Source organism: Oncorhynchus clarkii, chromosome 12 (genome assembly GCF_045791955.1).
Source record: "Oncorhynchus clarkii lewisi isolate Uvic-CL-2024 chromosome 12, UVic_Ocla_1.0, whole genome shotgun sequence".
NCBI lineage: Eukaryota > Metazoa > Chordata > Actinopteri > Salmoniformes > Salmonidae > Oncorhynchus > Oncorhynchus clarkii.
The window spans coordinates 26,756,629-26,771,665 of record NC_092158.1 but is presented as its reverse complement, the minus strand read 5'-3'; the positions used below and the strand labels follow the sequence as shown (position 1 = coordinate 26,771,665).

At 43.4% G+C, this 15,037-nt stretch overlaps 1 protein-coding gene across 2 annotated transcripts in view; it reads right to left on the bottom strand.

Moving 5' to 3' along the window:
• Nucleotides 1-1,250: 1,250 nt before the first annotated feature.
• The window catches only part of LOC139422949 (dystrophin-related protein 2-like), a 33,000-nt gene continuing 19,213 nt past the window's right edge, over nucleotides 1,251-15,037 (bottom strand). Inside the window, exons 3-24 of one of the 2 annotated variants that reach the window (XM_071174448.1) lie at nucleotides 13,495-13,675; nucleotides 11,632-11,788; nucleotides 10,379-10,487; nucleotides 9,949-10,202; nucleotides 9,488-9,634; nucleotides 9,203-9,281; nucleotides 9,000-9,060; nucleotides 8,556-8,617; nucleotides 8,387-8,461; nucleotides 8,056-8,278; nucleotides 6,864-6,949; nucleotides 6,604-6,761; nucleotides 5,237-5,403; nucleotides 5,035-5,146; nucleotides 4,802-4,938; nucleotides 4,626-4,691; nucleotides 2,954-3,001; nucleotides 2,697-2,828; nucleotides 2,256-2,490; nucleotides 2,013-2,136; nucleotides 1,803-1,901; nucleotides 1,251-1,605 (exon numbers count right to left, since the gene is read on the bottom strand). In XM_071174448.1, coding sequence (XP_071030549.1) covers nucleotides 1,586-1,605; nucleotides 1,803-1,901; nucleotides 2,013-2,136; nucleotides 2,256-2,490; nucleotides 2,697-2,828; nucleotides 2,954-3,001; nucleotides 4,626-4,691; nucleotides 4,802-4,938; nucleotides 5,035-5,146; nucleotides 5,237-5,403; nucleotides 6,604-6,761; nucleotides 6,864-6,949; nucleotides 8,056-8,278; nucleotides 8,387-8,461; nucleotides 8,556-8,617; nucleotides 9,000-9,060; nucleotides 9,203-9,281; nucleotides 9,488-9,634; nucleotides 9,949-10,202; nucleotides 10,379-10,487; nucleotides 11,632-11,788; nucleotides 13,495-13,675 — 2,732 coding nt within the window. In that variant the 3' untranslated portion in view covers nucleotides 1,251-1,585. The remainder of the gene's footprint in view (nucleotides 1,606-1,802; nucleotides 1,902-2,012; nucleotides 2,137-2,255; nucleotides 2,491-2,696; nucleotides 2,829-2,953; nucleotides 3,002-4,625; nucleotides 4,692-4,801; nucleotides 4,939-5,034; nucleotides 5,147-5,236; nucleotides 5,404-6,603; nucleotides 6,762-6,863; nucleotides 6,950-8,055; nucleotides 8,279-8,386; nucleotides 8,462-8,555; nucleotides 8,618-8,999; nucleotides 9,061-9,202; nucleotides 9,282-9,487; nucleotides 9,635-9,948; nucleotides 10,203-10,378; nucleotides 10,488-11,631; nucleotides 11,789-13,494; nucleotides 13,676-15,037) is intronic. The other variant, XM_071174447.1, reaches the window with a different exon arrangement.

The following is a 15,037-nucleotide window of genomic DNA, read 5'->3' as shown; positions in this document are numbered from 1 at the left end:
GTTGTGCCTTCACCACGCTATGTGTGGGTGGACCATTTGTTTGTCTGTGATGTGTACGCTGAGGAACTTAAAACTTTCCACCTTCTCCACTACTGTCCCGTCGATGTGGATAGGGGGCGTGCTCCATCTGCTGTTTCCTGAAGTCCACAATCATTTCCTTTGTTTTGTTGACGTTAAGTGTGAGATTATTTTTCTGACACCACACTCCGAGGGCCATCACCTCCTCCTTCCTTGATGATTGAGTTGGAGGTGTGCATGGCCCGCAGTCATGGGTGAACAGGGAGTACAGGAAAGGGGCTGAGAGCGCACCCTTGTGGAGCCCCAGTGTTGAGGATCAGCGGGGTGGAGATGTTTCCTGCCCTCACCACCTGGGGGCGTCCCATCAGAAAGTCCAGGACCCAGTTGCACATGGCGGGGTCGAGACCCAGGGTCTCAAGCTTAATGACGAGTTTGGAGGGTACTATGGTGTTAAATGCTGAGCTGTAGTCGATGAACAGCATTCTTACATAGGTATTCCTCTTGTCCAGATGGGTTAGGGCAGTGTGATTGCGTTGTGTGGCCCTATTGGGGCGGTAAGCAAATTGGAGTGGGTCTAGGGTGTCAGGTAGGGTGGAGGTGATATGATCCTTGATTAATCTCTCAAAGCACTTCATGATGACAGAAGTGAGTGCTACGGGGCAATAGTCATTTAGCTCAGTTACCTTCGCTTTCTTGGGAAGAGGAACAATTGTGGCCCTCTTGAAGCATGTGGGAACAGCAGACTGGGACAGGGATTGATTGAATATGTCTGTAAACTCACCAGCCAGCTGGTCTGCGCATGCTCCAAGGACGCGGCTAGGGATGCCATCTGGACGGGCAGCTTTGCGAGGGTTAACAAGTTTAAATGTTTTACTCATGTTGGCTGCGGTGAGGAAGAGCCCGCAGGTTTTGATAGCGGGCTGTGTTGGTGGCACTGTATTGTCCTCAAGGCGAGCAAAGAAGTTTAGTTTGTCTGGGAGTCACTTCGATATAGTGGCGTGAAAATTGTGCCGTCCTGTCGATTAAGTCCATTTACCAGAAGAGAATATCCTTGCATGGAAAGTACTGATAAGTGATTTGTATGGCTGTTCCCTCTGTGGGCCTACATTGTGACAATGAAATATAACTTTTTCATATATTTAAAATATTACTGAGAGAAAGAATATTGAATACTGACATGAATGTGGACATGTACTTTTGTGCAAAATAATTAAACGGTTAGAGAGAAACATTGAATTATGAATTTATTAATTCTTGAAAATGTAAAAAATATCAACATCATGAAATACTACACATAGACAAAGATGGGCCTGACACCATAAAACAACACATCATATTCCCATCCAGTGGTACATTTGGCCACTGGACATCCATAATGTACACTTATTTTGTAAAACGTATTCATTATCAGCCTGTTTGTTCATTTCAATGTGTATTAAGCTGGATAAAACACACATGGATCATAGTAGTGATATGTGCTTGATCATAGTGAGAGGAATCTTGAAGGCTATCCGTTAACGATAGGTGTTGTTAGGTTCACAGTCTGGTCTCTGGAATGGCAAACAAGTCAAAAAGGTGATGCAACACCTGTGGGGCCAAAAAGAAAAAGAACAGACATTTACATGTACTAAGTACACACTATTAGAGAATATCCAGAGACGGTCAAAGAAGGCTGGCATACTTTTGAGATATTTTTCTGATGTAATAAGGATTATGCAGTGGGGATATCCCATTGATCAGAAGAATGCAGCCTTTGTGCCAGGTTATCACCCCTTTGAACTTACTGTTCTCTCTGGTCTCTAAGGGGAAGACGTTCTTCAGTTGCTCTATGACCTGTTGAAGGTGATCGGCTGTAACACCCTGCTCTGGCTCCAAGGCAGGCCCTGATTACACATAGGGAAAACAAAGGCATGAGGGCTCCCTTTTAGACAAGCCCCTAATGGCAACATGTCTTTGATAGTTAATCCTCATATCAAACTAGCGTAGTATGTTACCTGGGGGTTCTGTGTTGGAGGCTCCTGAGCTTAGCTGTCTCCCCAGCTGGTCTCTTCGTGACACAGGAGAGTACACAGATGATGGTGTTCCAGTCGATACATTGTCCTCTGAACCCTCTCTGTTCTGTTGGACTCACAAAACATATTCTAAAATCACAAGGAAATAAAAGGATGCACTTTCATGTGGACAGGACTGTGCATTCGAGGCATCCCCCTATTTGCTAACCTCTGGCTGAGACTCACTTGTTGTAGAATCTCCCTGAGCCGGTGAAGCTGGGACTCTAGCTCCTTGTTGTGGTCCTCCAGGATCTGCATGCGGGTTTCCAGCCTGCCCTTATGGTGCCTCAGGCCTTTGGCCTCAGCCAGCAAGGCCTGGTCCTGGTAGTCCTCCTGGTCCACAGAGCCCTCCCTCAGGTGTGGACATGCCTGGGCCTCAGCGTGCTGCCACTTCAAACGTCGGTACTCCCCCTGGAGCACCCTGGGGGAAATTACACCTTTGTGACCCCAGGCACTCATTTGTGTGTTTATGTTTTCATCTATGCTCTTATGGCAGATCAGAGGTAAACTAATGATGATTAGATATGATTCGATACCCTGATGGCAGAAATATTTTGATTTGGACGTGATTGGACTGACCTCACCACTCATGAAATGATAAGGACATGAGCGTTAGTGAACTCTCACCTGTTCTCATTCTCCAGCATGGCCAGTGTCCTCTGCAGCTCATCCTGGGTCTCACAGCCTGTATAACCCAGGTAATGATGACAGGAGGCCTGGGAGTCCTGCTCCAGACGGTCAAGATACTGATCCTCATCCCTGGCCATTAACAGAGGGAAGGACAGAATGAACTATGCGGACATGTAAGAAAGATAATGTAATGTTCATCTTGGACACAGTCTCATTTTGTATCATTAAGTAAGAGCTTTATATGATAAACTTACAAGCTCTCATTGAAGAAGGAGCAGTTCTGGTCCTCCATGTCAGCGAGTCTTGAACAGAGGCAGACAGTAAAAACATACAGTACCAGTCAAAAGTTTGGACACACCTACTCATTGAAGGGTTTTTCTTTATTTTTACTTCTTTCTACATTGTAGAATAAAAGTGAAGACAACAACACTATGAAATAACACACAATATGGAATCACGTAGTAACCCCTAAATATATTTTAGATATTTTATTCTTTAAAGTAGCCACCTTTGCCTTGATGACAGCTTTGCACACTCTTGGCATTCTCTCAACCAGATTCACGAGGTAGTCTCCTGGAATGTATTTCACTTAACAGGTGTGCCTTGTTAAAAGTTAATTTGTGGAATTTATTTCCTTCTTAATGAGTTTTAGCAATCAGTTATGTTGTGACAAGGTAGGGGAGGTATGCAGAAGAGAGCCCTATTTGGTAAAAGACCAAGTTCATATTATGGCAAGAACAGCTCAAATAGACAAAGAGAAATGACAGTCCATCATTACTTTAAGACATGAAGATCAGTCAATCCAGAAAATGTCAAGAACTTTGAAAGTTTCTTAAAGTGCAGTCGCAAAAACCATCAAGCAATATGATGAAACTGACTCTGAGGACCGCCACAGGAAAGGAAGACCCCGAGTTACCTCTGCTGTAGAGGATAAGTTCATTAGAGTTAACTGCACCTCAGATTAAAGCCCAAATAAATGCTTCACAGAATTCAAGTAGCAAACAAATCTCAACATCAACTGTTCAGATGACACTGCGTGAATCAGGCCTTCATGCTCGAATTGCTGCAAAGAAACCACTACTAAAGGACACCAATCATAAGAAGAGACTTGCTTAGGCCAAGAAACACGAGCAATGGACATTAGACTGGTGGAAATCCATTCTTTGGTCTGATGAGTCAAAATGTGAGATTTTTGGTTCCAACCGACATGTCTTTGTGAGATGCGGAGTAGGTGAACGGATGTGTGGTTCCCACCGTGAAGCATGGAGGAGGAGGTGTGATGGTGCTTTGCTGGTGACACTGTCAGTGATTTATTTAGAATTCAAGGCACACTTAACCAGCATGGCTGCCACAGCATTCTGCAGCGATATACCATCCCATCTGATTGCGTTTAGTGGGACTGTCATTTGTTTTTCCACAGGACAATGACCCAACACACCTCCAGGCTGTGTAAGGGCTATTTTACCGAAGTTTGTGCAAAGCGGTCATCAAGGCAAAGAGTGCCTACTTTGTTTAACTTTTTTTGGTTACTACATGATTGTTTTGATGTCTTCACTATTATTCCACAATGTAGAGATATCTTCACTGACATTGAAGTAAAGAAACTGACAAATGTGTGTCTGACATAATAGTTGCTTTGTTGAAGTAAACACAGTGGTGCTGGGGAACACGTAGTGTTCAGCAGGCTGCTGATCTTAGACCAGCTGTTACAAATATAGGCTGCAGGAGTTATTGCCTGAGAAACTGGATTATAAGGTTCTGTGGACACTGCTAACCTTCAGCGTGCTCTCCTCCTGGCCCTAGTGCTGGTAGGCTTCAGGCCCACTTTTCTGACTCAGCCTGACCCAACACCCCCAGGGTGAAGTCCACCCAGCTAATGGGCAGCAGCAGGTGGCTGATACTATATTAGGATTTCTTGACTCATACCTGCAGGCATAGTGCTCAATCCTGGAGTGTGTGTCCGAGTGGGGAAGCCTCGGGGACGAGCTGGGCCTAAAGGAAGCACAGAGATGTCAAAGTCAGGAGTCAATCTGTGCTCACAGTCTCCGGATGTGCCATCACATAAAACCTCCCAGGCTTTAGAACTAATTCTGTGGACTCACGTCTCCTCACTCCCTGACCTCAAGACAGACTGTACAGGCAGGTAGCCCCTCTGGGGATGCTTGCTGAAGTACTGCTTTGATCTGAACTTGTTCTTCAGTGTTTTGGCAAAATCACGCATCCTCTCCCCTGAAGTGGTCTGTCAGAGATCAGAAAATAATGTACATTGCAATTCCATGGGAATATTCTTGTAGCCATGCTTGGGTGTAGTATGGCATAATAAAATGAGTCTTACTGGGGTGTAATACTCCATGATGGGGTAAATTAAAGCCTTGGCCTTGGTAGTACGCCCGGACAGGAAGCAACTCTGACAAATGTCCACATTAAACTGCTTGAGGCTTCTGTATCTGGGGGAAAATGAGTTAAAAAGCCTAAATATTATTGACATTCTCTATATGGTTGAAATGTTGTTCCCCTGTCGAGGCCCTATGGTTCACCTGAAGCCTTTGATGGGACACTGTTTGCAGATGGAGCACTTTGCCTGGTGTTGGGCGTTCTCTGCCTGGACCACTCGCTGCAGCACGGGCAGCCACACAATGGACTGGGGCTCCAGGCTCATCCACTCCAGGAAGTGGGACAGCTGGATGGAGGTCTTCCCAGGAGCCTGCAGCCACACGGTGGGGAGGAGAAGAGGACCATGAGACCACCAGAGATCCCAAAGGCAGGGCCTGTGCTCTCTGGCACCCTGAGGGCAGCTGGTCCCCTTCAGAGACTGACTAAGTAGAGCTGTAGCAAATTACTGGCGCTTCACAGTCATTCATTGCCAGAAATAATTAATGACATTGATGATAAGAAATGTTAAAGAAAAGCCTCATGAGTCACTAATGTTCATTACTGGACTAAATTCTCATTAAAAAGGGTTTGAAAGGCACTCCATGTTACATTTCTTGAGGGCCTTGATTAGAGAAATTGCATAATTAAATTGTCATTGCCGTTTTGGTTCCAGTGGTGTGCTCTAATCCAGCTGTGAAGCCTGATAAAGCCTGTCTACTATAGTAGCATCCCGATGCCATTGGAGTGAAGGACTGCTGAGTATCTATCATGGGGACATACCAGAGGACAAATTACATATTTACTACACAAACAGACATGCATGTGGACATACAAATATACACAACGTACACAAATACACCAGTGTACACATATGTACCTCCATAAAGCCCACACAAACAAGCTGACAGACAGCAAAAGGTCAGAGCGACAGAGCCTGTGGTAATTAGCCCTTTCAGATAAGTTAACACAGCCTGTTAAAATGCCATGACCCCTTTGACATAGTTGACTGTTTACTAATCTCACTCAGATATGTCAAGATGAAACAGATGCAGCAGATATATGACTGGCTGATCTAAAAGAGTCTATCAGAGGCGTTGATGTCTCAGTATTTATCATGAACGTTTGACATGAGCTTTTAACATGATACAGTTTGAGTTAGCATAACTGTTATCATAGATGGTTAGTTGAATAGGGCTCACAGTGTTTAATCAGGCATATGCATCTCTCCTCCATGGTCTCAAAGCTACTCAAAGACATATAAACAGCCTCAAATCCTCTTTGATATTAGTCTGCTGCTCACATTATTTGTTATAGATTACACCTTACAAATTAATAAAGAATGTTCAAAATCCCCTTTGATAATCAACATCACATATCAAGATTGGAGATACTCTAATGACAAGTATCAGTTTTTAACACAGAATGGATTTTACTTATTGTAATCTCACACAATAACAGGGAATTAGATGGGGAAAACCTTAGCTATACTTAACAGTAGTAGCTAGTTTGACCAATGTAAATCCTAGCTCACCATGCGAAAGCAGCTGGCCACGCTTGGCTCCACATTGCTCCCTCCAAAGGCAGCCACCTCTCCTAGCTGCCATGGGATCTGGATTATCTCCTGAAGCAGGGCATTGAGGTGCTGCTGGTCAGCACATCCACCAGGCCCAGACACCTGCCAGAACAGATCTGACATACCCTCTCCTCAGACAGGACATATAGGACACAACGTACACTTCTCTGTACGATTGATTGGAAATGCATCATATACAGTAACAAAGCACATCTTACATTTGCATTTCTCCTGAATGTCAGCATTGCATAGACACACCAGTCCTGTCTTGAAGGATAGGATTCTCAGCTGCCCATTACGGCCACTAGAGGGTGCAGAGAGAGAAAAAGAAGAAGTCTCAGTGTTTGACTGCCGCACAGTATGGAGTGAGGTGGATGTTTTTTCACAATGGTATACATTCTTACTCAACAGAGTCAACTGCCATCTAAGCATGATATAATGCAGTAATACACCCTCACTATCTCTTTCCTTCTCACACACAAATGCAAATGCACAAATGCATCTATATATATATATATATATATATATATATATATATATATATATATATATATATATATATATATATATACACACACATATGCATCTATATATATATATATATATACACACACACACACACACACACACAGCTAACCTTGTGGGGGGACACAATTCAGTCACATTCAAAATCCTATTTTACCTAACCCTAACCTGTACTCTTACCTTAACCTTAACCCTAACCCAAAGACCCAACCTTAACCCTAAACCAAACACTAGCTCCTAACCCTAATCCTAAAACCAACCCTAGCACTTTAGCCTAATTCTAAGATTAACACTAACTCTAACCTTAAACCTAAACCCGCTAGAAATAGCATTTGACCTTGTGGGGACTATCAAAATGTCCCCAGTTGGTCAAATGTTTGTTTGTTTACTACTCTTGTGGGGACTTCTGATCCCCACAAGAAGTTAAACACGTCCACACAGTCTTCACACACACACATACAATCACCCAGGGACAAATGCACGCTATCCAAAGAGCGTAAAGGCCGCAGTATAAAACACACACACACAAACTGAGCGCTGTCACGCATCATTGGATATTTATTTGATACTTGGTTGGTGATGTTGCCCTGGGGAATATTGTTCACTAAACTGAATGGCTAATCCAAGGAGCCCTGCTAAGAGTGATGTACTGTAGCTAAATTATCTAAGAGATAGAGAGAGCAACCCCTATGTGGGACTGACCTAGGATGTCTCTTAGAGGAAGAGAGGAAGATGCAGAGAGAGATGGAGGGAAAATATTTAAGGGAAAGAGTGGAGAGAGTGACATGTTATGGAATAGATAGAGATTGGGAATAGAAAGGCTAAAGGATAGACAAAAAGGGGAATAAACTGTAGAAAATTAAGAAGATGTTCCATTAGGCAGACCTGTTGTATACGTTGAGCAGCCAGTTGAGACACATGTCCACACAGAGCGGGATGTCGAGCAAGACGCCATGTTTCTCCTCCAGCTGCTCGTACAGGCTGGTCAGAGCATGGATGACCTCCAGGACATCCATAACCTCAACAGCGTCCGTCACGGGGTCCTCATACCCCGACCCCAGGCCCTGGAAAACCGCTGCCGCAACACAGCCAAGGCTCAGCTTGTCCACTTTGGGTAGAGGGGAAAGGGAGAAGGGCGTTAGCTGTGACACTACTGCTGTGGTGATTGAGTGGGGCAATTAATATGACAGGCCACTGGGCACAGTAACACACTCACATCTCAAGGCCTGTTGTACACGTCGCAGCTTCATGGCTGTTCGGTAGGCAGAGAACCTGATATTGTTCAGATCAGCTGGGGAAAGATGGTAAATAATGGCATCTTTAGATCAACACCATAATAGGAAGCATCCTTGCAATCATATGGCGATCCTTTTCTTCAGTCTTACCAAGTGCCTGGTAGAGCTCTTTCATTTGTGGATGATCCCAACAAGTGGTCTGGGTTTGATGGCTGTAGCAAGAGAGAGTAACATGTAGAGAGACTTAGAGGGACAGGGGTCACAGTAAATATTGAGGTCACAGTAAACAAACTGGGACACGGGTCACAAAAAGAGGGAAACTGTTGTGACATGCTACAGTGGTTCTTCCCTTAAAAGTTACGGCCTTATTACAGCACAGCTTGCGGAGTGTCGCATAATTATATGGCGCATTATTTGTCAGCTATTGTTGCCAGAATGACACAATTTACCCCAATCTGCCACCATCTACCACAAACGGTTACGGCATAAGCTCTAAACTTTTAAAGGAAGAACCACTGCATGCTGCTAGACTTGTATTTGTGCTGGAAGGCTGATGTTTTTTCACACTGGTTTTGTGTTTTTATTTATGCTTACTTAATGTAGTATGGCACTTTGTTGGGCGATATGGCACGTTCCCATGGAATCTGCACTGAACCTAAAATGAACACAATGTAAATCAAGCAAGCACAACAATGTAGCATGGAAAACGTAACCAGAAGAGCAAGGGCACACAGCATGGCAAATGTAACCAGTGTTCTGAGGGGGTTCTCCAGCAGAGAGAGAGAGAAGCAGCTTACCAGAGAGGAAATGCTGGGACCTGGGCCCAAAGTCTCTGTGGGCATCCTGCAGATGCCTCAGCCTCTTCTCAGTGGACTCCTGCAACAGGGAAACACACACACTACAGCACACACATCTCTAAGCCTGCTACAGCACATTCCCAGGGACAGAGTAACATACTACACGTGAACAAGAGGCTTTAGAAGAGTGATGGGAAAAATGAGACTGCTGGAGAACATTGTTGCAGGGGAAGATCAGGATTGTAAAATCTCATATAGGACTTTAGTCTCTCCCTTTTTTTGTACCTCCAGCAGTTTCCACCTGGTGTTGAGTTGCTGCAGACCCTGGGTGTTGTCCTCTGATAGGGGGACACTGGAGATGGTCAGCTGGTGGACTAGCTGGTTGACATGCTTCATGCCCTCCTGACCCTGAGTCAGCTCCTCCTGGAACAACTACAACAGAGAGGCCATGCCAGTCACTAACACGGCAACCATTTGCCAATCATAACACAACATCCTGGTATGTAGGGTCTTTGACCAAATACGCTGTATCTGCTGGTATAGCAATCTAGAATAAATCAAACTATACAATGTGCAGAGAATAGCTGCTAATTTAGTTATTCTATGCCTATGCACACGGATTAAGCATTTGGAGCATATCAGCTCACTGTCAATGTTAGTCTAAGTAGTCACTATATAATGGAAAATAAAAATGGACCTTGGTAGTGGAAAACAAAAATGGTTGTATGTTGCTGATTCCTGCATACCTTGGTGGCATCGATGTGGTCCTGCAGTGAGTCAATGAGGAGGTCTCCTATGGGCCCCCAGGCCTCCTGCACCCCCTCAGCCTGCTCCATGTCCAGGCACAGCTCCTCCACAGCCCCTTGTAGCTCTGTGAGGCGCTCCAGAGTACACTGCATGTGTTTGTGGCGCTGAACACTGCGTGACATCACCCTCTCCCACAGGTCTCCGGCCACTGCGGCCTGCCTCCACACCCCACTCTGCTGTCGAGTACTCACGTCTACAGACAGGAGATGCAGAGTAACAGAAAGGGCAGATCTCACTGGAGAGACAATGACAAATCATGATTCAGCTTATTATGAAATAAACATTTTCTTCCTAACCAGGAACACATAACTAACTTCTTAACTTATTGGTCTGATAATTGGGTTTGCCATATCTTGTTGACTTCCCCACCTTTGCTGTCATCTGGATCCACAGTGGCACATTGTGACAGAAAGGCCTGAGCGGACTCCAACACCGAGTAAATAAAGGGTCCCCGAGACTTTAACTCCTCAACGAAAACCTAAAGAAGAGATCAACAGAACATCCGTGCCATCGTCATTCCATCTGCTCTGGGTTAAGTGCTGCACATAGCAGCATAACAAGACTTAACGTTAACAAAACCACAGAACTGGAGTATGCACAAGACACTGGATATCTTGTTTTTTTCATCCTTGTAACTGAATTAGATAACAGACCTCTGTGGACTTGCAATTATAGCCAGGAGCAAACAAGAGAAGAAAGGCTTCAGACTGAATCTGTGTTGATTTCCAATGACAATACATTCAGACTACATCATAATGTGGGTTGAAGTACTCTCTCTCTATTTAGAATTTCACTTGGACTACATTTCATACATTGCATGTGTTGGGAATTTGCGATTCATGACAACAGACAGACGTCAAAGACTGTAGAGATGATTTTGCACGGGCATATAAAGATCATCAAAACCATTCCAATAAACAATGGCTTAATGTGAAATAACTGTACAAGGCCATTTTTATGCTCATATTTTATTTAGATACGGCACATATGTATTGTGTACATATCCTGCAAAAAAAATTGACAATAAAAGTCAAACAAATAAAATGTTCACCACTGTTCAAAAGTTTGGGGTCACTTAGAAATGCCCTTGTTTTTGAAAGAAAAACACATTTTTTGTCTATTAAAATAACATCAAATTTGATCAGAAATACAGTGTAGACATTGTTAATGTTGTAAATGACTATTGTAGCTGGAATCGGCAGATTTTCTATGGAATGTCTACATAGGTGTCCAGAGGCCCATTATCAACAACCATCACTCCTGTGTTCCAATGGCACTTTGTGTTAGCTAATCCAAGTTTATCATTTGAAAAGGCTAATTGATCATTAGAAAACCCTTTGCAATTATGTTAGCATAGCTGAAAACTGTTGTCTGATTGAAGAAGCAATAAAACAAATGGGATAACGGGCCTCTGTACGCCTATGTAGATATTCCATTAAAAATAAATCTGCCGTTTCCAGCTACAATAGTCATTTACAACATTAACAATGTCTACACTGTATTTCTGATCAAATGTATGTTATTTTAATGGACAAAAAAAAATCTTTCAAAAACAAGGACATTTCTAAGTGACCCCAAACTTTTGAACAGTAGTGTATATCTTATAGATTGTTTTGGCCTACCTGATGTATCTCACTCTGATGTTTGTAGCTTGTTATATCGCCATGTAAAGGCAAACTGTCAGATAGCTCCTCATCCTTCACAGATAGCCAATCAATGATGCCCTGTAGCGAACGCTGAAGCCTCTCATTAATGTCTGAGAGAGTCTCCAGTCCTACACTGTGTGGATTGGAAATATATTTTGAAACACAGACAAACACGAATCGTACATACATTGTTAAATGTTGAGTAAATACAGCAATTTTCTCACAAATCATTCCAAAATATGTGAAAAGTTTGAAAGTGGGTAATCTATATGTGTGGTTAAGAATTTCAAACACATTAATGGATGTATTTGAAATGTACTGTAATGACTTCCTCAGAAAACCGCGCCAGACCATGCTCTCCATCTAGGCCTATCAGCACAGTGCGAGAATCTCAATTGGACAAACCTCACATCCTCTCTCCTCACCTCCTTCTCAAAACCTATTGGATGAGAAAGCCAGAGGTGAACTTCTCCAAATGAGTTTTGAGAAGGAGGCGAGGGGAGAGGATGTGAGGAGTATGCAATTGAGATTCTTCCAAAGATGCCCTAGAGTTCAACAGTGACCCATGACCTGACCTAAACTTCAAGAGTCAATCAATGTCCTGCCAGAGGCCACTTCTGAGCCGAGCAGTCTGAATGAGGGAACCCTCAAACGCACAATCCAACATGGTACTGACAAGTAACATTCTTGCAGGGCATGTTCCCCTCTGTGTTATCTATGATTCAGAGCAACGTCTACTTTCTGTCAGTTCAATGTCAACACCAGCAATTAAAATGCTACATCCAGCCTGTCTATTAAGTGCTGTGAGAGTCAGTGGGGGGTCCCTTCATGGTTTATGTGCTAATTAAAGCCTGGGAGATAAGCTCTGGGTTAGCACTAATTTACCCAGCTCTCCATAGAATTCTCCCTGGTTCAATAAGTTCCACTTTCCTCGGCAGTGACAAAAACAACACGGCACACAAGTAGCAATTTACCAAAACTGTAAACGGTAACCAAACAGGAAAATATAGAATTGACAAAACAGAGCCACAGACACTGGTCCAGAAAGTCAGGGGCTAAATGAACAGATGGCAGATGATAAGTAGCATGATATAAATACATCTGGGAGGGCACATCGCAACATATTTGGTAAAGAAAACACACCACAGTTAAGGATATTGTGGAATAAATATCTATTATAATAATGATAATAATTTATTGAACTTTTATAGCGCTTTTCATTACAGACAGAATATTAAACCGCTTGTTATTAAGCAAAATAAACAACAAGCAATTTAAAAATGATTATGTGATTTTACCATCACACAAATGCATGCTTCAAACTACCAGGGTTGTGTTTGACTTCTACTGGCATCACAGTAAAAATAAAAATGGGTTGTTCTGTATGAAAGCTGAAAGCTACTGCCCGGGGAAATGCAGGGTTGCATCTCTCTTCTTTCGCTTGACTGGTTTACCTTGTGTAATAATTAACCCAGAAACATCAGCCCTCACATCAGCGTACACAAGACATACACACATGGACAGGCATAACACACCCTCACATACTGTACACACACACTGCACAAATAAACATGCTCTTCGTAGACTCATGCTCATATTAAGACTCAACTTATACATAATGTTATGAAAACACATTCATGCACATTACATACATTAATACATATATTACATACAAAGATCATACTAAGTATGTGTGGTTTCTGCAGATCCAAGGCTAACGATAACATTTCAGACATGGCCCATCAACAGAAATACATATTTCTGCCCAGTGCTATACACTTCTCTCTAAGCATTAGGAATAATGCATTATACACAAATCCTGCCTCTGCAGAGTCCTACCTGGTGTTATGAGGATTGTGTTGGACTCCCCTACACCACAGACACATCTCACAGTCTTCACACTGCCCTCCCTGCTGGCTGCCTGATCGTCTGCCGTCTCTGGCCCATTCCTGGTCCCTCGGAACCCCAGGGTGTGGCTGTGGCTCACACTGACACTGTGGCATGGAGAGGCGTCCCCGAGCTAGATTAGACACAAGCAGGTACACATGACAGATGGCCATTACAATACAAACAAATAAACAGCAAACATAGACAAGAATCGGACTAAATCTTTAAGTGATTTATTCCTGCAAACTATATACTGTATCTGTTTTCATCTTTAAGTATGGTTGTGATCCTGACTGAGCCACTGTACATACTACAGTAAAATGTGTCACTGCAAATAAGGCAACCATTCTGTGTCTTGTGCCAAATCTATGAGACTAGGCATTACTGCATACTGGGAGTCATGCTCTCTAACACTACATACAGTGGGGAGAACAAGTATTTGATACACTGCCGATTTTGCAGGTTTTCCTATTTACAAACCATGTTAATTTTTATCATAGGGACACTTCGACTGTGAGAGACGGAATCTAAAACAAAAATCCAGAAAATCACATTGTATGATTTTTAAGTAATTAATTTGCATTATATTGCATGACATACTGTAAGTATTTGATCACCTACCAACCAGTAAGAATTCCGGCTCTCACAGACCTGTTAGTTTTTCTTTAAGAAGCCCTCCTGTTCTCCACTCATTACCTGTATTAACTGCACCTGTTTGAACTCGTTACCTGTATAAAAGACACCTGTCCACACACTCAATCAAACAGACTCCAACCTCTCCACAATGGCCAAGACCAGAGAGCTGTGTAAGGACATCAGGGATAAAATTGTAGACCTGCACAAGGCTGGGATGGGCTACAGGACAATAGGCAAGCAGTTTGGTGAGAAGGCAACAACTGTTGGTGCAATTATTAGAAAATGGAAGAAGTTCAAGATGACGGTCAATCACCCTCGGTCTGGGTATCCATGCAAGATCTCACCTCGTGGGGCATCAATGATCATGAGGAAGGTGAGGGATCAGCCCAGAACTACACGGCAGGACCTGGTCAATGACCTGAAGAGAGCTGGGACCACAGTCTCAAAGAAAACCATTAGTAACACACTACGCCGTCATGGATTAAAATCCTGCAGAGCACGCAAGGTCCCCCTACTCAAGCCAGCGCATGTCCAGGCCCGTCTGAAGTTTGCCAATGACCATCTGGATGATCCAGAGGAGGAATGGGAGAAGGTCATGTGGTCTGATGAGACAAAAATAGAGCTTTTTGGTCTAAAGTCCACTCGCCGTGTTTGGAGGAAAAAGAAGGATGAGTACAACCCCAGAACACCATACCAACTGTGAAGCATGGAGGTGGAAACATCATTCTTTGGGGATACTTTTCTGCAAAGGGGACAGGACGACTGCACCGCATTGAGGGAAGGATGGATGGGGCCATGTATCGTGAGATCTTGGCCAACAACCTCCTTCCCTCAGTAAGAGCATTGAAGATGGGTTGTG